The 26,094-nt window shown below is 43.9% G+C and overlaps 1 protein-coding gene across 1 annotated transcript in view; it reads right to left on the reverse strand.

The window, feature by feature from the left end:
* Positions 1–16,711: 16,711 nt before the first annotated feature.
* LOC146808812 (U6 snRNA-associated Sm-like protein LSm2) overlaps positions 16,712–26,094 on the reverse strand; it is an 88,009-nt gene continuing 78,626 nt past the window's right edge. The window contains exons 4-5 of the mRNA XM_085615643.1: positions 19,500–19,559; positions 16,712–18,871 (exon numbers count right to left, since the gene is read on the reverse strand). Coding sequence (XP_085471769.1) covers positions 18,746–18,871; positions 19,500–19,559 — 186 coding nt within the window. The 3' untranslated portion in view covers positions 16,712–18,745. The remainder of the gene's footprint in view (positions 18,872–19,499; positions 19,560–26,094) is intronic.

Raw genomic sequence — 26,094 nt, forward strand, 5'->3', positions numbered from 1 at the left:
TCGTGTAAAATATGTAGTCTTGCTTTGGACTCAATAAGGTTGTGCAACAGGATAAGGTCCTCTCATGCTGGCAGTGGTGTAAATGTAACAAAGGAAGCCCCCAGAGCAATAAGACCCTATGAATGATATACATGTGGTAATTAATGAAGATAATGAAACACACGAAGAATGATTTCACACTAATGATAGTTCATTTGTAAATGATGCTGTTGTCCTCTAATAAAACTGTTTCTCACAACTCACAACTGATAAATTATCAAATCATTTGTTTCCTCAGGGTGGTGTACACCTTCAGATGGAACCCTCACAAGGATGTGCACTATTCAGTCAAGAGAGGCCCGGAGCACTGCTTTCTGTTACCAGAGTACCTGCAGTCTGCGACGTCGCGAGGACACTGGTAGACGGAGCCCTCTCATCTTGATAGCCACAGACAAAGCCACACTCATGAAAGCCAATATTGCTATTTTTTTTACAGATGTTACTAGCCTTAAAGCAAATGTGTGCCTGTATTCTAGATGTATACGACTCCACAGCGCAAAGCTCAATAACTGGAAAGATAAACTTAGATACTGCATACAACAAGAAGCTATACCTTCTTCAAAGAATCAGTACCACTATACCTTCTTCAAAGAATCAGTACCCCTATACCTTCTTAAAAGAATCAGTACCACTATACCTTCTTCAAAGAATCAGAATCAGTACCCCTATACCTTCTTCAAAGAATCAGTACCACTATACCTTCTTCAAAGAATCAGTACCCCTATATCTTTCCACTATACCTTCTTCAAAGAATCAGTACCCCTATACCTTCTTCAAAGAATCAGAATCAGTACCACTATACCTTCTTCAAAGAATCAGTACCACTATACCTTCTTCAAAGAATCAGTACCACTATACCTTCTTCAAAGAATCAGTACCCCTATACCTTCTTCAAAGAATCAGTACCACTATACCTTCTTCAAAGAATCAGTACCCCTATATCTTTCCACTATACCTTCTTCAAAGAATCAGTACCCCTATACCTTCTTCAAAGAATCAGAATCAGTACCACTATACCTTCTTCAAAGAATCAGTACCACTATACCTTCTTCAAAGAATCAGTAGCCCTATACCTTCTTCAAAGAATCAGTATCCCTATAACTTCTTCAAAGAATCAGTGCCACTATACCTTCTTCAAAGAATCAGTACCACTATACCTTCTTCAAAGAATCAGTACCATGATTTCATCAATGGGGCAACATAACATGGACCTTTGGTGCTTTACCAAAACAAAGGTGGTAAAGACTTTAGGCGTCCAGTCCATAGCTGGCCGGTCTTGTTTTTAGCATCACACTTTACAACAAAGTATTGCCTCTTCCTCTGCACAACAGGCATCATCCAGTGACTCCTTGAATAATGTACAGCAACAAGGCTTTGTATTGTGTACTGTTCAAACGCTGTCCATGAGGAGGGTATGCAGCTAGAATGTAGCGGCATACCCCCCGCATGGCGCTCACAAGCTTGGTTCGGTTTCTTTCATTTACATCAATTGCACTGGCAGCGCAGTGCTTGCATGCTTCAAAGGGCTTGCTACGGATCACCTTTCAATCAAGAGCACATCACCCCTTCTTTAAAATAACACAAAACAAACCTTTACTCCACTCATCCAGGCACCTTTGTGAAATGCATCAGTGCAAAGTCCCTTGCATCCATAAAGAAGGGAAAGGCAGATGCTTTATACAAGTATGTTATGGGACCCATCTACTCTTGGCTCTTGATTTCAAACACAATTTTCTTTTTCTCTCCCTATGGATCAAGTCGCAGGTTAATACAGAGGCAGAGCCCCTTGCTCACTACCAAACGCGGTGAGAAAGATTTTGGCTAAATATTGTAATTATATTGTGCAGCGCTTACTATCCCTGACGAGGCGTCGATGCGCTTTTTCGGCGAGTAGCACGCTACTCCAGAACCCATAAGGATTAGTGGTGAATTAGTATAGTGAAATATGAAAGTAATTTGTGTGGCGGCTATTAGTCAGTTATTAGGATTGACATGGATAGCAGAGGGATAGAACATGGGGGAAAAGGTTAGCATTTAAAATATGCATTTCATGTGTCCGTTTTCTACAGTTGTGTGTGCAACCTGCCTTATGAAGTGCAGACTCAGAAAGAGTGACTTATGTATGCCCACCATGGCTGGTTTGGATCATGGCTCTCCATCACTGATGTCTCATTGAACATTCTAGAGAGAAGGCGGTCCCTTAATGATCACAACAGCCCAGGAAACATGCTCCTGCAATAAGCATTTCTTTCACACAACTCCGGGTCCCCTTATTGCCCACTGTGAAACATTTGGCACAAGAAGTGGCAAGTAAAAAAAGCACACAACTAGACGCCAAGCGTTCAGGCAGTTTCAGGTCATTAGGACAGCACTTCATGTTTGTGGGTCCACTTACATAGTGTGAACCTAGCTGGGACTCAATAGAACATTGAGCAGAAGGGCAGGAACCCTTTATAATGATCGACAGTGAGATGGAGGAGTGGGCTTCAAGGTTAATGTTCTGTGAACAAATGGTTCCATTCCTCTCTGAAATGCAGTAGGTTATGAGCTGCTACGTTGGGGTTGAACCGGAGAACCTTGTAGGTGAAGCCGATGGTCTTTAAGATGAAGGAAGCTTGGACTGATACAGAGAGAGGAGCACCGCAGACTCTAAAAGGTCCATCGCTTCAACATGGGATGACTTTGTAGTATCATTCAAATCCCAGACCGCAGACAACTAGAGACCCATCTATGCGATATATAGTCCTCCCCGGTTGTAAACTCAGAGTCCCTCCTCAGCATTCCAAATAACAAACCTTCAACAACCATGGCTGATGACACGCTCCAGTTAGAGACACACCTGCTGATGGTCGTAACCATAAGTTGCACGCCATACCCAACCTCCTCCTCCCAAAACATGATCGGGTCATTGCTTCCTGCTCAATTACACAAGACAGACAACAAGTTGGGCTTAGGGTGGGCATCGGGATGTTTATGTGTGCTAATTTCATAACTTAATTTCTTTTGGGCACAAGATTAGACTTACTTTGATACATTATTCTAGACGTTTTGTCAACTGCAACTATATGCAAAATATACTGATTGGTATGTATTCTCTTTAGCTTATACACTTTGATGTGTACACAACATATGCAGAATGACATCGATTGGATGAGCCATGTCCTTGTTATTTGTATGCCGTAAGAAACAAAACCTAATAAAGTTTGGTTAAAAAAAAAAATAAGCTTGAGTTGAATCAAGGGGTGTTTGGTACTACTGAAGAACAGAAAGTGAACGATTAAGATAGGATAATTGGGACCTGGATACCAAACACTTAAGGTAAGCTTTACCTCACTGATCGTCATTCAATGTAGGGAATCTGAGGGACAGTTGTGCATCAGCCTACTCACGGTGCTCGATGTGGTCTGTGAGTAGAGACGCCACAATCTCTCAATAGAGGCTGAAGATGAGAGGGTAGAGAATGGCAGTGCAGCCCCCAGTGTGAGCAACCGATTCACCTAGTACAACAAGATCTCTTCCCTCTGGCAGCCAAAGTCGTCTTTGTCTACAGCAAGCATGGGGGGTCTTTAGGGACATGGGGAGCCTTAAAGTTCCTTTAAGCCAACATTTAAAGCCCCACAGAAGCATTAGAAACATTTTGAAACTCTTGATTTGCTAGCAGGATGATGGCCTCTCCTTTTCTTCTTTTATTTTGTTTCGCCTGTCTTTTCATGATGCAGTTTACTTTAGCAAAACGTTTGTGGTATAAAAGCCCTTACAGAAATCAGTCAAATGGGAGAATTATGGCTGGCTCATGGTGCCGTAAACTCATAAGACCCCAGCAGGGGTTTCCTGTAAGCCGTTCAGGTTGAGAGGTGTCTCACTGACCAATTCCATGGTTTCTCAAACTGGGCTCAGAACGAGGATTTTAAAGGACAGTATTTAGTGTACCTTGGAAAAGGAGTGGGTGTCCTAGAGGGGAACAACTGAAACTACAACTGGTTAGTCACAAATAAGCCGGCCCTGCAGGTCAGGGCAATGTAACTCATAGTATGCGCACAACGCGAAATTGCCTCCTCCCAAATTCCGTCATCTTACCACCCGCTATGCCCAAGAACTCTCAGAATCAGGGTATGTTGTCCACGGTGTAGCCTTTTATTTACATCAAACCAAGTAATTTACCACAGACCATGACCAAAGCAAAGTATCCTTCTTGGATATATAAGAATTATTCACAGCATCACACTTCAGCTGCATCAACATGTCAATGGCAGTAAGGGAACTAAGCACGACATTACACTTTAATTTTAACTCGCCCATACACTAGAACAACTTGGCCGTACATTTGAAATGTATACTTTAACTTTTTTAACTCGGCTGTACACTAGAACTTGGCCGTACTTTTGAACTTGGCCGTCTCGACCACCAATGTTCCACTCCGCTGCGCACATTGTGCCGGCAGGCCCCAACACGCTACAGCCAACAGTTGCACTACTTGACATCCATGGCACCGCATACCGCACCGGCCCACTGAGGTACCTGAACACAGGCAGACACTCCTGTGGCCAGGCTGGGGTCGGAGGGGACAAAGAGAATGAAACCCCCCAGGGCACGGCCTTAAATACCCGCTAAGTTTCGTTTCTGCTAAGTTTCATTTCTCCGTGCCACACGATGACATCACCTCAGACAGCCAACCCCTTCCTTGCCCAGGGGCCCCGGAGGAGGCTCAGCCCCGTGGTGCTACTAAGGGTGCCCCTCCCCTAGGTGTGGGGTGCACCTGTTGAGTCATGCCGCAGTTTGGTGCATAAGTTAGACTGTGACATTACAGTGCCAAGTGTGGCTCTGGTACCAAAGAAGAATCCAAAGTAATGGATCACGGCACTAGTGTCACCTACTCACCTGAAGAAAGCATGCACCCAAGCTCCTACCAACAAAGGTTACTGGCCATCATAGTTCCCTCTAAGCTGCGCCCATGAGCGGGCGTGCACAATAGTATTTTCCTCTACGCTTTGTGCCTGAAGCAGCACGCACTTTGACTCCTCCTTTCTCTCAGCTTAGAAGAGAGGAGGGCATGCAGAGTCGAATAGAAGTGCGGTTTTTACTGATAGTCTTGGTGTCACTTTGTTTGCAGTTTTGCATAGCCACCAGTTGTGCTCCGTTCTATTTATTAGCAGTCACAGCCGGGGGTCAGGGGGGTATAGGGAGGACAAGGGGTGATGGTTTAATGGCAACATTTTGATTGGCTGAGACGCCAACCGCACAGGTGTCTATGGGGAGGCCGTTTTCTCCATGAAGGTTGCATGCAGCCTACATGGAGAAAATAAAAAGACACACAATTGATGGATGCAGAACAAATGAAAACATTCACCCCCAGTCAAGAGATCTGGGTTCAATCAATCATTCTTTTGCTCACCATGCCATGGACCCGTTTTGGCAGTTCTGACTGGACAGTTCCCATGAGGTACAGGGTCAAAACTGATTTGCATATGGCCAGGTCTAAACTGAGGTGGCATAGTGAGCAAAAGAATGATGGATTTAACCCAGATCTCCTGACTGGGGGTGAATGTTTTGATTTGTTCTGCATTCTGTCTATCAATTGTGTGCGTTTTACATGGAAAAATGGCAGTGGGCACATGACTGGTTTGGTCGGCCCCAAAGGGCCAACCAGTCAGGGTCCGCAACATTGGGCTAGCCACTCCTCCCCTGCCCTTTTGCAGGACCGCCCATCCGCCCCGCCCCCAAACAAACCCTTCTGCTTTCTCGCAGTGTGAGAAGCAGTACCATAAAATGGTGTACCATTTTATGGTACTGTTTCGCACACTGTAAAAGAGAATGCCTTTTATTTATGTTTTGGTTTTAAAACATAAATAAAAGGCATTGTCATTTACAATGCCAATAGTTTAAATTCGCACAAGTGCAATACCTATTGCATTGCAGATGCTTGTTTGCTTGCAGTGACCTGGCAGCAGCACCTCCAGGCCTAATCTCCTTACACGCACAAATTGATGACTAGTGGGTGGAATAGATAAAGATTAGCTGAGTCCCCAGGCAGGGGAGGAAATGTGGTGTTACGGGCAAAACTGTACTGAGTTTCAGTCTCGACGTCTGCGCAACATCTTGTGATTGTCTTCAAATCGCTTATTCCGCCTGTGCCTAATAAACAGGGGCGGCTCCTCCATGTGGGCGGAGGAGCGTCGCCCCACTTGCTTTCTCGCAGTGTGGGAAACAGTACCATAAAATGGTACACCATTTTATGGTACTGCTTCTCGCACTGCGAGAAAGCAGAAGGGTTTGTTTGGGGGCGGGCGGATGGGCGGTCCTGCAAAAGGGCAGGGGAGGAGTTGCCCCCTTCTGTCTCCCATGGCCACTGAAGAGCTCCCCGTCTGCTACGAGTTAAATAAACAAGCAGGTGGTCACAACTGCGCATGAGGGACTCTACTGCAGTAAGAGAAACTCATTCAAGAAAATAATGCTTACAGACAAAAGTTGACGTACCGTGTAACAACCGAAGTAAAAGGACCAGTCCTCATGGGAGGTTACAAATGAAGACAAGGCGGTACTAAGGAGGGGCTAATAACAAATCAGAAGCCAGCATTTACGAAGGACAATGACACAAGCCAATGACAAGTATGGGTGGAGGGTGGGACAGACTTCAAGCACATACTCCAACACAGCAGTCTCGCTGTGCAGCACATGCACTGCCCAGGCTCCACCTAAAAAGGTTTCTGCGAGTAGCCTGAGCTGGTAAGGGGATATTGGCCATGACAAGCTGCAACACAGATAATGTGCTGTTAAAACACAGATTTTTAAACATTTTTATTTCGAGACCTTTAGAATTAATGGGAACACCAGCATTAGAGCGCGGCCCTAAAAATCCAGGGGAGGGCAAACAGCCCCAAAGTCGGAAGGGCAGGTTTGCCGTTCATTTCTTGAAGAGTCCACATTTAACCCATTGCCATCACGAAAATGTGCTTTAAAATGCTCGATTTAGAAAACTTGGGTTGATGGGAAAGGGAGGGTTTGAAGGGGGGCTCCCTCCTTCTATAGAGACTCTTAAGCGGCAGCTGGTTCCTCTGCATAGCTGCACATCCCTCGGTTGCGCACTCCGCTACCAAAAGTGAGCATGCCAACATTCCGCGGCTGCACATGGGAAGGAATAATGAGAGGGAACATTGCTGCCAATGCTTGGTTTTAAACAGATGCCCGCCTACAGGCTACCATTAAAGCTCACCATGGTTTATAAGAGCGTAGCTCTCACTAATAGAAAACAAACAAGCTTTGGCAAAGCCAACATCGTTAGCCTTTGGGATCTATTGGCTTTGTTAATGGCTTTTAGCGATACTGTATAGCATACCAGACCCAAAAAATAAAAAATAGGAGCCATGACATGTCTGCCGCTCTTGTTTTCTAGGTGCACACAACAAGCATCTGTAAAATTGCCAGTGCTTTTCCCCCCTTTTTATTAACCAAACATAGTTGGATTGGAAAAAAATTGTTTTTTTAGAGCAGCAGGAAACTTTTTTTCTTTCTTTTGTTGTTGTAGTAGAAGCACCGTTCTTAGAACCGTCAACCAATCAAATTAGCATTCTGAACAGTTAAACATGGGATTCCAAGGAAAAGTTAAAGCACTGGAAACATATTTACAAGCAAAAGATTTGCACCGCTTACTTAATTCAAAGACTTCAATATTAATCACCATTTACCAACGGCTACACACTTTCGACATTTATAAATTCTGAAATCTGCTCCCAAAGATGCTACTGTTATGCTGAACGACAAGCACGCATAGTACAGTATTCAGCAGACTTTTGCTGTAGAAAATATTGGAACTGTGAGTCAAACTTACTTGCCCATCAGGTGCACACCACTGTGTGCACAATCTGGAGATGACACTGTCCAAAGCACCTTACTGCGGAGGAGCCGATGGCATGGCAGGTGCCACCTCGTGATGCTTATTACCATCTGTGCACAAATGTAGGTTGTTCATATTTAGCGCAAATCTGGCCGAAAAATGTTTGAGTGGTGTACAGGGTGAACTTTAAAAACCGTCAGCGTTGGTTAGGAAGATAAGCTGGTCTCGTGAAGAGCAGCTGGGGTAGGGACTTCAGGGGTTCAAGGTGTACAACAAGGGAACACATGCGAGTAATCAAGCGGCCGCCTTACACCTTAGTGGTAATGATGCTTTTGGCCGACTCAGCAATTAATTGTTTCTAGACAAGGACAACATGGCAAGTTGCTCTACTACACTCTGGAGTCTCGAGATACTGTGTGTGTTTTTTTGAATAACTGATGCAAACCAAAGAAGTGAGAGCATTTACTGAGTTGTTCTACTGAAGGGATTTGTGCAATAATAAACAGTCCCCCCAGAACATGATTCGCAAAGAGATTTTTGGCTGACACCCTCAATTTAGGTAAAAAGTTCCCACCAGCCTAGGCAGACCTCATAAGTGCTTGAGAATGCGCAGGCTCAGAACATAATGTCATAAGGATCTGAAACATGGACAGACTAATCTCCTCCCTCGCTTTGGCTCCTGATAAGCAACCAATTTATGCGCTTAGATTGTTTCAGCTAAAAGGTAGGAGGGGCATTCTTGGACATCGATAAGAAAAAGCCAAAAAATTAATTATGAAAACTAATCTGGTGCACTGCAATGTCGTGGTTCAATTTCGTGCTATTTAGAAAAGAGCAACTTGGGAAGATGTATGGTCCGATGAGGGAGACAAGACATAAGCCACACACGTGTGCGGATGTTGTGATGGTTGGAGTTAAGATGGTATTCACTTCTAGAACCTTTCCACCCTTTCCCTCCCAGGCTCCTGCACCCTCCTCGCGCACTCACCTCTATTGTCATGTAATCAGCTGGCGTTCTACAGGGCCAGCTGAACGCGGTCATTTAGAAGAATGTCGTTGGGGAGTTGCCACATGTTTTACTGCGGTGCCCTTCCATCTGGTGTGCTACCTTTCCTGCAATGAATATGATTCAGTATACTGGTGTCCTCGTCTTTACAGTTTTGGTGACAAGGATGGGGTACAACTGGAACCTTTACACAACGCAGGGGTCATCAACCTACGGAGTGGGTTGCACCCTTGGTCGTAGCTAGAAAATATAATGGTAAGTTGCGTCTGTGCATTGACATATGTGACTTAAATCAGCGCATCCTGGTTGACCAGTATCCGTTGCCCAAGTTTGACGAAATGCTGGCTCACACTAAAAACTTGAGGTGGTTTTCAGCCATTGACCTCGCTGCAGCCTACCACCAGGTATTCCTGCATCCAGACAGTAGAAAGTTTACAATGTTTATTTCAGCGTTTGGATGCCTCTGATTAAAAGAGTCCCTTTCCGATTAGCATCTGCTGTAGCGATCTTTCAAAGACTAATGCATGTGATATTCAAAGGATTTGATAACTTGCTCATCTTTCAAGATGATCTCTTGGTGACAGGGAGAAATAAAGATGTATACGACTGGAATTAGTTTAAAGTGTGGAGCACATTACACGATAAAGGTACGACTGCCTAATACAAAAAATGCAAATTTGCTATGAAACAGGTGACTTATTTGGGTCACCAAATAACACAGGAAGTCACTACGTCCAAAAAAATGGTTGATGACCATAAGGGATGCGCCTGTGCCCAAAAACAAAGATGAAGTGCGAGCATTCTTGGAGTTGGTGGAATTCTATTCTAAATTTGTGAAGGATTTCTCATCCAAAACCTACAACATCAGACAACTGTTAAAACTTAAAAATAAGTTTGAATGGACTCCTTTCCAAAAGCTTGTGTTTCTTTTAAAGAGAACATTTGTAATGCCCCATCTTTACAAGGTTGTGAGCCCAATTTAGCAAGTGTTGTCATGACTGATGCCAGTGGGAGGGGCATTGGTGCTGTTCTCAAAAGAACAAATTTGGTACACAGGATACCATTGATATTGCCTCGCACTCCTTAACGCCTATGGAGGAGAAATATTTTGTAATAGAGCGCAAAGCATTAGCGCGCGTGTGTGTGGGGACTGGAGCATTTCCAACAGTTTGTGCAGGGTAAGAAAGTGTTGCTACGTAGTGATCATAAACCACTCGGAAGATTGTTAACCACTAAAGGAGAGTACACGAGTCACCCAGGTCAGCTTGCATGTCAATGAGACGGTTAGATTTTGACTACCTAGTGCAGTACTTAACAGGTGTTAAGAATGTTGTGGCTGACTTCCTAAGTCGGTTTACTCTTCCTATGAGTGATATTGTTGAGGACATGGGAGAGGAGTTTTCAGTCGCTAATATCATTGAGGAATCCCCCGGCATTACAAAGGAGCAGTGGAAAAGGGGACTTGACAGTCTGCAAGAGGTGAACAAAATGATACTGGAAAGAAGGACATACGTAAGGAACTAAGAATTGGGAATTGAGACACAAATTGTCCTTTGAAGGTAGTCTAGTGTTGAGACAGGGGAAAGTGGTACCCCTGGAAGTATTGAGCAGAAAATCTTAGAGATTTGTCATGAGGGGCACTTACCTATCAATAAAACGTAGGCCAGAGTTAAGTATTGGTGGCCTGGTTGCGATTAGCCATTAAAAAGAAAGTAAGAAATTGTGTACAGTGCGAAAATTCAGACAAATCAAAAGTTACGTTCAGGCCAATGTTACACCCCTTGCCTAGTCCAGGTATATCCAGGGAGAGAGTAGGGTTTGATTTGATAGAACCTATTTGGGGAAGAGTGAACAGGTGTACATAGTTGTACTTATTGATCATTTCTCTAATTGGCCTGAAATAGACCTACTCCACAAGACAGATTCAGGGAATATTATCAAGTTCCTTGACAAGGTCTTTACTAGAGAAGGTTTACCAAAGTACATTTTCAGTGACAACGGTCCACAGCTTACCTCAGATAATTTCAAAATTACCTTGAAAGGAATGATATTGTACATGAAAGGAATGATATTGTACATAAAACGACTTCTGTGTAACATCCTGCTGGTAATGGGGCAGTGGAACGTTTTAACTGGGTGATTAAAGGTATTGTTCAGTTAACTAACAATAATGGATTGGCTTGGAGAATCGAATTGGATAAAATGGTACGGGCTTATAGAGTAACTCCAGTGACAGCACATCTTCAATCAATCGGGGATTTATAGAGCACACTACCCACCTGTGGGGGTCTCAAGGTTCTGGTGGGTATTCGTGCAGCTCGGGTCATCCGAAAAGCCAGGTCCTGAGGCTCTTCCTGAATGCTTGCAGTGTGGGGCTTTATCTGATGCTGCAGGGAGGGTGGGGGGGTTTTGTGGACGGCTTTGTAGGCGTGTGTGAGCGGCTTGAAGGACACTCTTTCCGACGGGGAGCCAGTGGAGGTCTCGAAGGTGCTGGGTGATGTGATGTCGCGGGATGCGGAAGACGAGTCTGGCTGCGGGATTCTGACAGTGTGGTCTTTATGGAGTAGAGAGTTGTTGATTCCGGCCTAGAGGGCATTCCCGTAGTCCAGCCTGCCGGTGATGAGTGTGTGGGTGACAGTCATCAGGGGGATCCATTGGAAGGTCTTGCAGAGTATGCAGAGGGTGTTGAAGCATGTGGAGGATACAGCATTGATCTGTCGGTTCATGGTGAGGGAGGTTAGATTATGTCATCGAGGTAACTGGTATGGTCTGTGGGAGTGGGAGGGTTGCAGAGGGCGGGGTACCACCAGGTGTCATCACACACGGAGGGGATGGATCAGATTTCTCTGAGTTGTACTTCAGGCAGCTGCTGCTCATCCAGGTTGTGAAGTCCTTCATTCCTTCCTGGAAGTTGTGCCTGGTGATGTCAGGTTCCTTGGTGAGGTAGAGGATGAGCTGGGTGTCATCGGCATAAGATACCATGCTGAGTCTGTGTTCTGACGATGGTTGTGAGGGGGGGGGGGGGGGGCATATAGATGTTGAAGAGCATGGTGCAGAGGGAGAATGCTTGGGGTACTCCATATCTGATCTTTGTGGGATCGGAGAGGAAGGGCAGGCGTTTGATTCTTTGAGGTCGGCCAGCGAGGACGGAGAAGATCCTGTCTAGGGCAGTTCCCTGCATGTTAGGGTCATGGAGTCTGGCAGCTAGTGTGCAGTGGGAGACTGTGTCGAAGGCTGCTGAAATGTCTAGTAGAATGAGGACTGCAGTGTGGCCTTTGTTCGAGGAGTGTGCGGATGTCGTCTATGGCAGCTAGGAGGGCGGTCTCGGTGCTGTGGTTGCTGTGGAAGCCAGATTGAGATGTGTTGAGGATGTTGTTGGATTCTATGAAGTTCGTTAGCTGGATGTTAACAAACTTGGTGACTATGGTGGCGAAGGGGAGGAGGGAGATGGGCCTGTAATTCTTGAGGTCCGTTGGGTCTGCCGAGGGCTTCTTGAGGAGGGGTTTAACTTCTGCGCGTTTCCCGTCATCGAGGAACATGCCTATTTCTAGGGTGCAGTTGATAGTCTGTTGTCGTTCTGGCGCGATGGCGAAGGCAGCCCTGTGGCAAATGTGTTGCAGAATAAGGGTCAGTGGGTGCTCTGGAGTGTATGCTCCTCATGGCCTTTACAGTGGCTTCTGTGGTGACCGGGGTCCAGGCGAGTATGGTCGGCTGGGTGGAGTTGCTGGTGGGAGGTGTTGGGTCAGTGACTTTGGTTTGTTTGTCGAAGTGGTCATAGAGAGTCCTGATCTTGTGATTGAAAAAAGAGCTGAGTTTGTTGCAGAGGTCCTGGGACGGAGGGACGGCAGATTTCGCAGGGGGGCGGGGAAGGGGGGGGGTCGTCTGGTGAATTCTCGTATGATGTTGAAGATTTCCATGGAGTTGGAGAGGATCCTGTCCTGGATGGAGTTCCTCTTTGTAGATCTGATGAGTTGGTGGTGTGCTGTAGTGGCAGTCCTGTATGTGGTGCATGCTTCCGGGGTTTTGCTGTTCCTCCACGCTCTTGAGTCGTTGGCTTTCGGTCCACTTGAATTAATGAGAGAAAGAACTCAGATGTCGAAAGACCATATTGGATGGATGGAATCAGCTAAGAATTGAGTGGTTTCCTGAAAGGGTGAAGGAGAAATTATTGCATGCCTAGAGTATGATCAAGGAACCTCAGGATCTGAAATAAGAGTGTAAACCAATCACCCTCACTGTTGGTGATTTGTTAAAAGTTAAGCGTAGCGGGTTCATTGAGAAAGGGCAGAGACGTTATACCCAACCTTTGGTTGTGAAGAAAATTCTGTACAATTCAGCTTTTGCTGTGTAGGAAAAAGGATTGTGAAGCAAATGACAAAGATGAGTTATGCACCTCTCATGGACAAGATCAGTGTGTACCAGATGAAGGAGTAAACAGTGTAGTGAATGGATGTATGAAGAAGAGTGTGACAGACAAGGTGGGTGAAGACATACAGTCACATGACTGTGATATATCATTACCCAAACTCTAGAGGTTGAGCAACAAGATAGTTCAGCAACCGAGCCAGAAGTTGTACAGGTTGATGGTTCCTCAAATCAACCTGTAAGATGGGAAGAGTCCGTCTACGGGTAATGTCACAGAATAAAACAGTATGAGCAGACTAGGTCGCATTGTAGTTAAACCAACATGGTTTAAGGATTTTGAGTGCTACTAAATGTGTTTCATGGAGTCATTTGTTCTTCCGATTATTCATATTGTGGTGGCCAAGGTAGCTTGTAAGCATTTTCACTCATTTGTTGTAATCTCTTCTCCTTCTTCCCTTTCCCCTCCTGCCCTCACCTTCCTCCTTCTATTCCTTCCTCCCTTTTTCTTTCCTTGAGGGAGGAGATGGGTTAAGATGGCATTCACTTCTAGAACCTTCCCACCTTTTCTAGAACGCCAGCTGAACGCTGTCAGTGGGAAGAATGTCGTTGGGGAGCTTACATGTGTTTTACTGTGGTGTCCTCCCATCTGGTGTGCTGCTTTTCCTGCAATACACCTTCTTCTATATACTGATGTCCTCGTCTTTACAGCTGGCAGGGAAGGGCCCATGGAAGAGAGACTCCGGATCGAGGCTCTAAGTGTGCAAACTGACTAGATTTACTACAGACTCTGGGATGATATTAAATGAAGCAGTATTTATGAAGTTAGTACCTTATTGATACACTATGTATTTAGGGCAGCTCTCTCCCCACTTTGGGGCATTGAAATGGAGTGAACCGCTATCCACATCGCCAGCGCCCACCTCCTAACAGTACACTTCTGTGTAATCAAGGGAACTCCATTTTAATTCATTCACGGCGGTGCTCAAGGAAACAAAAGAGAGCAAGGAGTTAAGGGTGGGTGCATGGTGGGAGGGTAACTGTGAGGAAAACAGATAACCCCCCCGAAAAAATTGGAGAGGTTGTGGTATAACATCCAGAGCTGCAGACTTTGGAACTGGGAAACCGGGTTCCAGTCTCAGCGTCGGCTCTCCCCGTGCCTCGATGAAGTCATGCCGATCTGAAAAATGACAATAAAATGTTGCCATTTATCGGTGCCTTTGTGCGATTTCAAAGGGGATGGCAGGCAGATGCAGTGCAGAGCAAGAATGCTGTTGCCAAAATAATATTACATTTTATATATATATTCACTGAACAAACCATAGGTTTCAAGGTTGTTATAGTTAGCTGGACATTTCACTCGCACAAAACCATTGAAATTCCTCCGTTATAGTTAGTTGTACTCACTATAACTCGCGCACCCGCAATCCACTGCTGATGTCACATATTACATCATTCATGACATGGCCAGTGACATCACTGATGACATCTGAAATGACATCACTGATGACATCATCCACGTGACAATCAGATACACCTCATCATAAACTAGTATAACCTTTCATCACACACTGTAAAATACAGAGTACCATATTTGAATCCATTGACACACCAATACAAGTTTCTAAAAGCACACTCAGTGATTCCTAGATCTACACACACATCTGATCACTTACCTATAGTTTCACTCATACATGCTGTCAATGATCAATAGAACACTATCAAATATACTTAAACACCTATACAGACATTACACACCAGCACACATCCTATGCACTTATGCAGTCATCCTACTCATTTATGCTAACAACGAATCCTACTTACATTTACTCAGCTACACATTCTACAAACACCACTTCATTTATTCATATAGATAGTAACTCATACTTAGTGTGTTATATAATCACCTTTACAAGTATACAGTCACTCATACAATCACTGAGTCTTATGTATACTTATTTAAATACAACTGTCATATACACTGCCTTTTATTGTTCTAGTTTGTTGGACATGTAACATTAAGAGATATATTTGCTCAACAGCACTCCCATAAAGAAATTCACTCACCCAAACAACTGTTATAACATGTAGTCTTAACCTCATATACCTACTGAATCAACTATTCACTCATCTTTCGGCAGTCACACACCCCCCCACCGAACCACACACACATTCACTCTCCCATACAAATACTCAGTTAACTAATCAACAACTAATATAGACTTTCACATAGCTAGTAACCAACTGGCACAGCAGTTCACACAACAACTGACAAAGCGATACAGATATTCACACAGTTTAGTCACTATCCACTATATTTAGTGGGACACTATAAAATAGTCAGGTAAACAGTCAATCACACTACTACTAAATCCTCCATCCAGATATTTATATATCCACTCATTCTTCAATGCAGATTACTATATACATCATACATTTTTAAGTAACGAACCAAACCACATTCACTTGATGATGTCATCAGTGAGGTCACTGACAATGTCATGAATGATGTAATATGTGACATCATCAGCAGTGGACTGCGGGCGCGCGAGTTATAGTGAGTACAACTAACTATAACGGAGGAATTTTAATGGTTTTTTACGAGTGAGTGAAATGTCCAGCTAACTATAACAGCCCAGAAACCTATGATTTCTTCAGTGTGTATATATATATATATATATATATATATACACATACATAAACATACACACATACATATATATATAACCTATTTGCAGTTATACAAAGATTTTAACCCAAGTTATCAATGTAAAATCCATTGGAAATGCAAGCACTTAGAAATAAGTAACATATTGAAAACTGAGTGGGGGACTCACCCAAAGGTAAAACCCTATAGAATGTAGCAAACTGCTTCGAACCTGATTGTATGTATTTATACAGGGTGAAACACTGATTATGTTACTATTTTAAAAACAATGACAATGTTTGAAAGTTCATATATTGTGTTTAAATCTCAGATCGACCGCACGATACGCAAACAAGTAGTCTTCTGTTTATCTTTATGACTGCCAAATTTATGCACTTTAAGAAAAATGGTAGAAAAGGGGTAGTGAAGATGTGGAGCGCATCATGTGATCAAGGCCCTCTGGGGCTGAAACAGGTAATGGCTGACTGCTGCTAAAGGAAAATAAATAAGAACTTTCAGCACTCATCTCATGTCCGTGCTCCAATCTTAGCGACCAACTTGCAGAAACGTGGTGGAGAAATCCAGGATATATATATGTATATAAAAATAAAAAAATTGCAGGAAATGCACAGATAAAGATTACAGTGGAACAGTACTAGTAGTTAGTTAGTTCCTGCTCCATGGGAGAACACAAATGAGCACAAGGAGGGACAAAGAAGAACGATTACCCACTAGCAAGCAAGGCTTATTTAAGGACAGTCAAAGTAACAAATAAAATGGCAATGTGCTGCCTAGGCTCGACCTAAAAATGACTGCAACAGGCAAGAAAGATTTCATTCACATTTATAGTATGGAAAAACAATTGCATTTACAGGATGGAGGGAGGGATTGCATTCTCTCAGCTCCTCAGTTCAACATGAACTCTGCAATGGGATTATGGATTCATTAGACATCTGCTGTTCACTTGCATACACTCCAGAAGTCCATGCTTGAATGGAATACCTAGTCCTCCAACAGTCTCCCTGCTACTTCCCAGGATTCCTTAGGATTCCAATCACTGCTTTTCCTTCAGAAAGAGGTTTTGCAAGTGATTTCCCCTATAACGGATTAATGACCTAATGTAAATAAGCTTGCAGTAAATTGAATATAAATGTTATTTTCATACTCCAACAGTAACTATTAATAAATAACCTAAAGAGAGTCATGTTTAATGTGCTATTGCACTTCATTGTTGTTACACAACCACAAGGGCAGATTTGCAGAATGAGGCTTCATATCAAAAGCTACAAGATAAATAAATAAATAAATAATTACCAATTTCAAATGCCCAAAGAGGAACTACATCACCAACACTATTGCCAAACAGGAAATCACTCATCTCTCCAATGGATGTCAGCCATCAATATTTGATGTTCTGACCTTGACAAGGTGATCGCTCTTGTTTCCTCTTTCTTTTTGAAAATCAATAAAGTATTTGAAATAAAAATTTCCCATGGCAATCAAGTCATTACTTTCATCCCACCCCATTCCTACCCTAGGGACTCGTACGCTGTGCAGTTTGGAAACCACATCAACATGTGAAAAATAAGATGACGAGTTCAAATTTCCAATAAGAAGAGAGTAGAATGATTTCACAACACAGTAACATGTACACCTTGTTTTATATAATTTCAATGGCTGAAGGAAAATTAAAATCTTGTTTATTTTAAAAAGGTAGAACCTCTGAGCTCAGCAAAAAGTATATACACACAAGTCCGCTCATTTGAGTAGAAATTAAAATGTTTTATTGTTGAACAATAAAAAAAAAATTAGGGAATCCTTTTTCTTTCTGCTTAAAGCACAAAATAAGGAACACGATTAAACTATAACAAAGACGTTGGCTTCAAATAGTGGTCCAAAGCCTCAGCTAAATAAACAGGAATTAACATAAGCCTTGAAATACAAGGAAGAGGAGATTCAAGGACAGCAATAGTAAAACAAAGACTTCCCAAAATCTAAGAGCATTTATTGTCAAGACTTCCAGAAAAAGCATAACTCTGTATAGGAGCATTCTTTCTGCACTGGTCGAGATAACCTAGTAATAGGCTAGGGGTCAGCTCTAGGTACTGGCAAGGTTATTCCATCAATCAGAGGTGGCTATAAAAGTTTAAAAACATACCAAAGCCTCAGTTAGAAATCCTCCGCCCAGAACTCATGCCACCGTCTCTCACTACTCCAAAGAAACTACTGTCTTTCACAGAACAGTGCTGAAGAAGCATGAAGTGTCCCTTTCAGACAAGGTCTGGGAGGTCGCCACACTAACTCAGACTTTGTGATCAGAACAATCACACATTGGAGACACAATGCTCTATAAACTTTGTTTCAAAAGCTGCGAGGACTTCCAAAAATGCCTAAAGCAGTTCTGCTCAAAACGGAAGGAAATGGGCTCCTGAATACATAAATTGTAAAGAGAGAAAAAAAAAAAAACATTATGCAGAGAAAGGACCAAACTCCTGCTGCACACAGATACCCCTATTGCTCAGCAACAAATTACAGAATCCTGTATTCCTTAACAGGGCCCAACACTCTTTGATGCCAACTCAGTGACTGAGTCACACACAGACAGACACACACACACTCCAAAACCTATTTTTATAATCGCCATCTTAAACACATTTACTACGGATACCTGTACAAACAAAAATAAACAAGGGGAGCATTTTCCTGCTTTTGAATGACAAACTAATTGGAAAAAAAGCCCTTTTCTGGGCGATTCTGTAGTTTGATAGCTTTGCATTGTTTTGCCAGTTCACCACACTTTCTTCAACAACCGATCCACTCTTCCCCTTCCACTCTTCAAGTACAGTCCATGTTGCAGTTTTCACTGCTTCTGCTGCATGGCCTCCTTGCGGGCTGCGTCTTGCAGGAGCTGCGTATCCACCTCATCGGCCGGGAGCTGCACATATCGGACGACAGAGCCACGTATGAAGCAGTTCTTCACAGACAGCTGAAGGGAAAGGGTGCAGGGAAAGATGAATTAAGATCGGAAGAAGGGCTCTTTCACATGCATAAGTTCACTGCCTTCCCTTCACTTTGTTCTTTGGGTGTCCAATAATACATAATCTTTAGAAAACACGTACGACAACAATGAGCAAAGTAATGGAGCAGAGTGCTTAAGAAATAGGTTATCCATGATGCTGTTACAAAGATGCCTACACTTAATCTCTTTTGAAAAGGTCAACATACCACAGGTGTTATTCTACACAGGGTGTGCAATTTTTAGATTTCTCTGAGGAGTTATGGGAAAAGGGGTAGGGTGGCTGTCCTGCACACGAAGGAATGACATGAGGGAGATACTCCGAGACAAGGCAATAAGAAATGAACTTCAATCTAGTGCTCATGGAAGCACTAGATTGAAGTAACTAAACGCAACATAGGCAAAGGGGGACGACGATTGTTGTGCCACAGCAAAGGGCACAACAATCGGTGTAGTACCTTCAGGTGGAAAGTGAACAGACTCTATGGGGTCAGCAGCCATGCACCAACATCTATGCAGTGATGCTCAGACTGGCTAGTTAATGGATCACCCTTTCATACAAAATACAACGTGAGCCAGGGAGAGTCATGCAAGCTACCATGTGTGGGTACTTCTCTGGATCTGTGACACTGATGTCAGTCAGCTTGATGTTGAGGTACTGCAAAGAGAAACAAAAAGGCAATTACCCACTTGATGGGGAAAACGTTGAAAAGACTTGGACAATGCTGGTTGGGTCGAATTTGACAGCACACAAGACAGTTGATACATTTCACTCATGTTCGGGGATCCTTATGTGCACACCCAATGCAATCCTGCAGATGTCCCTGACCAATGAGAAAGAAGGCAAGTGAGGAAAAAAGGAAAACACGAAAGAGGAAATATACACAAGTGAAAAGAACGGAAAAGTCAGTGAGGTCTTTCCATTGCAAGCTCCATGAAACAAACATCTTTAGAATGACTCACTTTATGCCTAGTCAATGCTGCCTGCTGTTGCCAACCTTTGAGTATCCAGCCACTTGGTGGGGGCACAACAAAAAACAATTTTTCAAAGCTGATAATTCAACATCTAGCAGTAATACAAATGTAACTTGCATTCAGTATGTTGCACGACTACATTCCATAAGAAAGAAAATCATCCTTAGATTTTCTCATTGAATTAAAGTATGGGTAAAGTCAGTCAAGAGACATGGCTTTAAAGTACTAATTCATGCACACAAAGGAAGGCACAAATGTGAAGCCTACCCTGCAGCGCCTTCGTGAAATCAAATTGGTCCTTTCTGAGTCATAATATTTATTCCCCAAACGTGCATTGCTGTGTGGCACCAGCACTGCATACTTACGGACTAAATACAGAAGTAACATGATCCGTAAACAAAAAACGAATGCTGACCAAACGTCTTGCTATGGTTTGATCTATACAGCTACTGTCTAACAGACTGCTTACGGTGTGGACAAGAGGCTATTAGTACAAGCCTCTGCCACCTCAAAATCAGTACAGACAAATTATATCACATTTAGGTCTCAATTACCAGACAGCACAAGCGAAAAACCTTCTGTGAGTGTACCAAAAACTTACAGCCTGACCACTGTTCAACATTGGTTGGCTTTATAGTCACTCATTTGCTTGTTTCTTATTCATTGGCTTGCCTTTCACCTCCTCCCCTTAGAGCATAGCTTCCCTAACATTTTTTGATTGGATGGCTTGCATCCTTCCACAGTTCACAATTTGAAAGCCTATTTTCTTTTCTTGTCAGCACTTCTTAAAAGTGCATGCTTTTTTTTTTTTTAAAACTCTCTCCCTTGGGTCCTGCTTTTCTGCCCCAAACACCTGCCGCCCGAGTGTGTGGCATATATTGCTCTCTCCCCGTTGTGCTTTTCCACCTGGGCTTGTGGCAACCATATCCCTCATGTGCTGCTTTGTCCCACTCGACTACTAGCAGGCTTTATTTTTATTTCCACCCCACCTCCATGTTTTCTCGTTGCTTCCTCCCACCTCTCGGGAATTTCACATTGTATGCTTTTTTTTAAAATAAACTTTAGTTTGGAGGGCAGGCCATCTGCCATTTGCAAACTGCTGCTCCGCTACATTAAAAGCGCTTTAATTTACTGATTTAAGTGGCAACCACTATGTTAGAGAACTGATTTATTTGATATGTTTTCAAGATATGCCCCAGACTTTTAATCCTACTGTATTAGTTTGTTCATGAGTATTTAGTTTTTAAGTGTTTACCCTGTTAAGGGACAAGTCAAGAACAACATTTTATTGGTTCTGTGTAGATTTTTTACTTGGTTATTCAGATCCTATTACTGAACATTGTTACTTATTTTAGGTTGGTTTACGTTCAATAAAAGGTCTTTAAAAATTCTGCAGCATCAAAACAATCTTCTCAAAATGCTGTAAAAACCTTTCTAGCAATTATTCAAATAGTAGATAGTACATATCTATCTTTATTATAGTGCTAGTCGGGGTATTAATTGAAATGATTAAGAACTTAAAAGATTAAAGTATCGAAAAAATGTAAATAAGATATTTGGGAGTAAAGGGTGAGGCGCATAGACTTTTTCCCAACAGGTCAGTCAGGCAAACCAATTGAGATCTCAGTCCTCAAATTGGAACATCGGATGCCTTCTGAGCTAAGATGGGTCACAGATCTTTGTGTCAAGTCAACCTCAGTCCTCAAAGACTGTCTACAGTTGTCTGGCAGAGGTGTTATTTTTAGACTAAGTTTGAACATCAGCTCAGTGTGGCCACTCTCAGGAAAAGCAACCCAGCAATGTGGGAAACCAGAAGGAATGTGTCCAGGTAAACAGAACTGAATAAGAAGTTTCCGTGTTGGGCATGAGGAGAAAGAAAGACTACCCTAGGCCGAGTGCTTGTTTTCAGACACTTGAAGGAATGTAGACACCATACATTGGTCTGTGCAGGAAATGATCCAGAGACTAATAACTGTCTCGCAGAACTTGATCAAAGTACTTTGGATTGGGGGGGCAGTTAATTTATCATACACTCAGTCTGGGGTGGAGACTGCCCCCCTTTCTGAGAAAAGTAGCAGCTGGAGCTTTTAGCCTAGTTCATTAAAATACCCATAAAAATGAGAACACACTGAACCGTCACTTTAGCAAATCTGCTTTTTCTGCCTGGCCACCCCAGATTTTTTGCCTTTATCTGGATCCTATTTGTTGCAGATTTGTTTTTTAACTCTGTGCACTTTACACTTACTAAACAGGAGTAATGTGTGTAAATGTGTAAATGTGCAGATATTTATATAGCGCAAATCACCAACCGGTCTCTAAGCGCTTGCTTAGGGAACCCGTCCTGGTATTCCCCTGTGAGATAACCCAGCAGGGCATCCACAAGGTGAAAGCCAGGCATCCCGCCGCGAGGGGCCATTGTGGAGATTAAGCAAGCTATTGCCCAGAGTCGCAGAGTGTGAACCCATGAATCGAGTATGCACTGGAACGAGAATTATCGAGTCCATGGACAATTTATGGACTCAAGACACAGCCGAGCCGGGAATTGAACCCTGGTCCCGGGCTGACCTCTGCTTCCAGGTCTGCCTACTCTAACCAGTGAGCCACACTTCTCCACAGAAGAGTAGAGTGCGATGTGTCCCTTCAAACAAGGTTACATCGGCGTGTTCCTAATTGACCTATTTCACTTTCTCTAAGCCCCTGATGTATGGTATTGAAAACGTACCCAGGGCCTTTACTTAAATGCCACCTGTGGGCTGCAGCACCTATTGTGCCCATTCACAGACTGGGCCTTGAAAGGAATATGCTACTTACCAGTATGCATCTGTTCTTGGCATGTAGAGCTGCAGATCTACACACTTGTGCATAGATCGCCATCTGGTGTTGGGCCCGGATGTTTGCAGTTGTTTTTCCTTTTGGAAAGTCTTTGGAAGTCACGAGGTCGGTGACTCCTCCGTTGGATCGTATTGCGCATGGGCTTCGGCTCCATCCTCAGATTGTTTTTCGCCAGCAGGGAAAGATGGAGCATAGTAATAACAGTGGCCCATGTGTGTAGTATCTAAATAAGATATACAGGAACAGATAAAGGTAGCCGGGGAGGCGGGTGGGCGTGTGTAGATCTGCAGCGCTACATGCCAAGAACAGATGCATACTGGTAAGTAGCATATTCCGTTCGAGGCATATGAGCTACAGATTACACACTTGTGCATAGATTATATAGCAGTACCCATCCTTAGCGACGACCACCCGTATCTGTTGCAGAGGTTTGAAATAATGTTTTGAGTACAGCCTGGCCCACACTAGCCTGTTGCTTAGTTTGCACATCTACACAATAGTGTTTAGTGAAAGTGTGCGGTGTTGACCATGTAGCTGCTTTGCAGATATCATCTAATGGGATGTGTCCCAGAAAAGAAATTGAAGCCCCTATTTTACGTGTAGAATGGGCTTTAGGGGGAACGGATAGCGTTCGTTTTGCTTTGTGGTAGCAAATCTGAATGCATTTGATAATCCACCTAGCTATCCCCAACTTGGAGATGGGGTTGCCCTTGTATGGTGGAGAGAACGAGACAAACAGTTGTGTGGTCTTTCGGAAAGGTTGTGTTCTCTCGATGTAGTAGAGTAAGGCTCGTTTGACATCTAGTGTGTGGAGAGCTCTTTCTGCAACGGTCTGTGGTTGCGAGAAGAATACTGGTAGTTCTACAGATTAGTTTAGGTGAAAGAGAGAAATGATTTTAGGGAGGAATTTTGGGTTGGTACGGAGAACAACCTTGTTATGGTGCATTTGTAGAAAAGGTTCTTGAATGGTAAGTGCTTGTATCTCACTGACCCTTCTGAGGGAAGTGAAGGCTACAAGAAAGGCGGTTTTCCATGTAAAGAATTGAAGTTCACATTTGTGTAGTGGTTCGAAGGGAGGCCACATTAGTCTGGTGAGAACGATATCTAGGTTCCACACAGGTGAGGGTGGCACTCTGGGGGGAATTATTCTTTTAAGGCCTTCCATGAAAGCTTTAATGGCAGGTACTCTAAAGAGTGATAGATGTTGCCTGTTTTGTAGGTAAGCTGCTATGGCTGCGAGGTGCAGTCGAATGGTCGTATAGGCTAGATTGCACCTTTGTAGGTGGAGTAAGTAGCCTATGATGTGTTGAATGGACGCATCTAGGGGATTGATGGTGGTGTTGTGATAATAGACAACAAAACGTTTCCACTTGGTGGCGTAGCACGCCCTAGTGGTGGGTCACCTAGCTTCTTTGATGACGTTTATACAGTCAGGGGGAAGATTTAGGTAGCCGAATTCTAGGATTTCAGGAGCCAGATCGCAAGGTAGAGCTGAGCTGGGTCCGAGTGTCTGATCTCTCCATGGTTCTGGGTTAAGCGGTGTGGAGAGAGGTATAATTTTCGGTGCGGTACTTCAGATAGTTCCAGCAGTGTGGTGTACCACGGTTGTCTGGCCCAAGTTGGAGCTACTGGGATTAGTGTGAGGGAGTGTTGTTGCGCACTACTAGGGGAATGAGTGGGAGAGGCGGAAAAGCGTACGCAAATCTGCCTGACCAGTTCATCCATATCACATTTCCTTTGGACAATGGGTGTGGATATCTGGCGGCGAAGCTTGGGCATTTGGTGTTTTCGTGGGTGGCGAAGAGGTCTATCTGTGGATACCCCACATTTGAAAGTACGGGTGAAGAACTTGCGGGTGGAGTTCCCACTCGTGGATTTGTTGCGTTTGTCTGCTGAGCAGATCTGCCATAGTGTTTTGGACTCCTGGGACATGCTGAGCTAGGATAAAGATTTTCTGGGGTATGGCCCATCTCCATATGCTCTGTGCTAGCTGAGAGAGCTGTGGAGAGTGTGTGCCGCCTTGTTTTTGAATATAGTACATGGCTGTATGTTGTCTGTTCGGATTAGGACTGCCTTGCCTGAAATCTGTGTTTGAAAAGATTTTAGGGCTAAGAAGATTGCTAGTAACTCCAGATGGTTGATATGGACTAACTTCTGTTGAGGTGTCCATGTGCCCTGCATGGTGAGATATAATAGATGAGCTCCCCAGCCAGAGAGTGATGCGTCTGTTAGTACTATTTGGGGAACCGGGTCCAGGAACGGTCTACCTTTGGAAAAGTTTGTGGTGGTCCACCACTGCAGAGAGCGATGGGTACGACCGTCTACCAACACCAGATCTGTTAATTCACCTTGGGCCTGGTTCCATTGGCGCGCTAAGCACTCTTGGAGAGTACGCATCTGGAGTCTTGCGTGAGGTACAATGAAGATGCAAGAGGCCATCATCGCTATTAGTTGCATAAACACTCGAGCTGGAAGGGAGTGCTGTGCCATGAATTTTGCACACAGAGCCTGAATGCTTGTAATCCTGGCAGGATTGGGGTAGGCTAGCGCTTTTGAGGGGGTCTATGGTGGCACCGAGTTATTGTTTTAAGATGGGATGGTTGTAGATGGGACTTTTCGTGGTTTACCGTGAAGCCTAGTTGGTGAAGTAGCTGGATAGTGGTTTGCGTGTGTTGTACACACTGGTTGTGTGAACTGGCTTTCATCAACCAGTCGTCTAGGTATGGGAAGACATGAATGTGTTGTCTCCGCAGATGTGCTGCCACCACTGCTAGGCACTTGGTGAATACTCGTGGTGCTGTTGTGACTCCGAACGGGAGTACTTTGAATTGGTAGTGTTGGCCGTCCACTACAAATCTGCGGAACTTCCTGTGAGCGTTGGGCACTGGAATGTGGAAATAAGCGTCTTTTAGGTCTAAAGTGGTCAGGAAGTAGTTTTGGGAAAGCCGTGGAAGTACCTGCGGAAGCGTTACCATGTGAAAATGGTCTGAGTATATGTATCTGTTTAGGGGCCGGAGGTCTAGGAAGGGCCGTAGAGTCTCGTTCCTTTTTGGTATGAGAAAATATAGGGAATAGACCCCCATATTTTGTTAGTTGGTAGGAACGTGTTCTATCGCCCTTTTCTGTAGGAGGGAGATTACCTCCCGCTTTAGTAGTGTTAGATGTTCTTGTGACATTGGGCGTTGTCTGGGTGGAATGTTTGGGGGGTTAGATATTAGTTCTAGGCAGTAGCCTGACCGAATTATTTGTGTTACCCATTTGTCTGAGGTGATGGTAGCCCAGACAGGAAGGACATTTTGGAGTCTGCCCCCGACCGGAGTGGGATGGTCTGGGGGGAGTGGAGGGAAGTCATTGGGTAGGTGCGGTGGCAGAGCGGGCGGTGTTTG

This window comes from Triturus cristatus, chromosome 7, assembly GCF_964204655.1.
Source record: "Triturus cristatus chromosome 7, aTriCri1.1, whole genome shotgun sequence".
In the NCBI taxonomy this organism is placed as follows: Eukaryota; Metazoa; Chordata; class Amphibia; order Caudata; family Salamandridae; genus Triturus; species Triturus cristatus.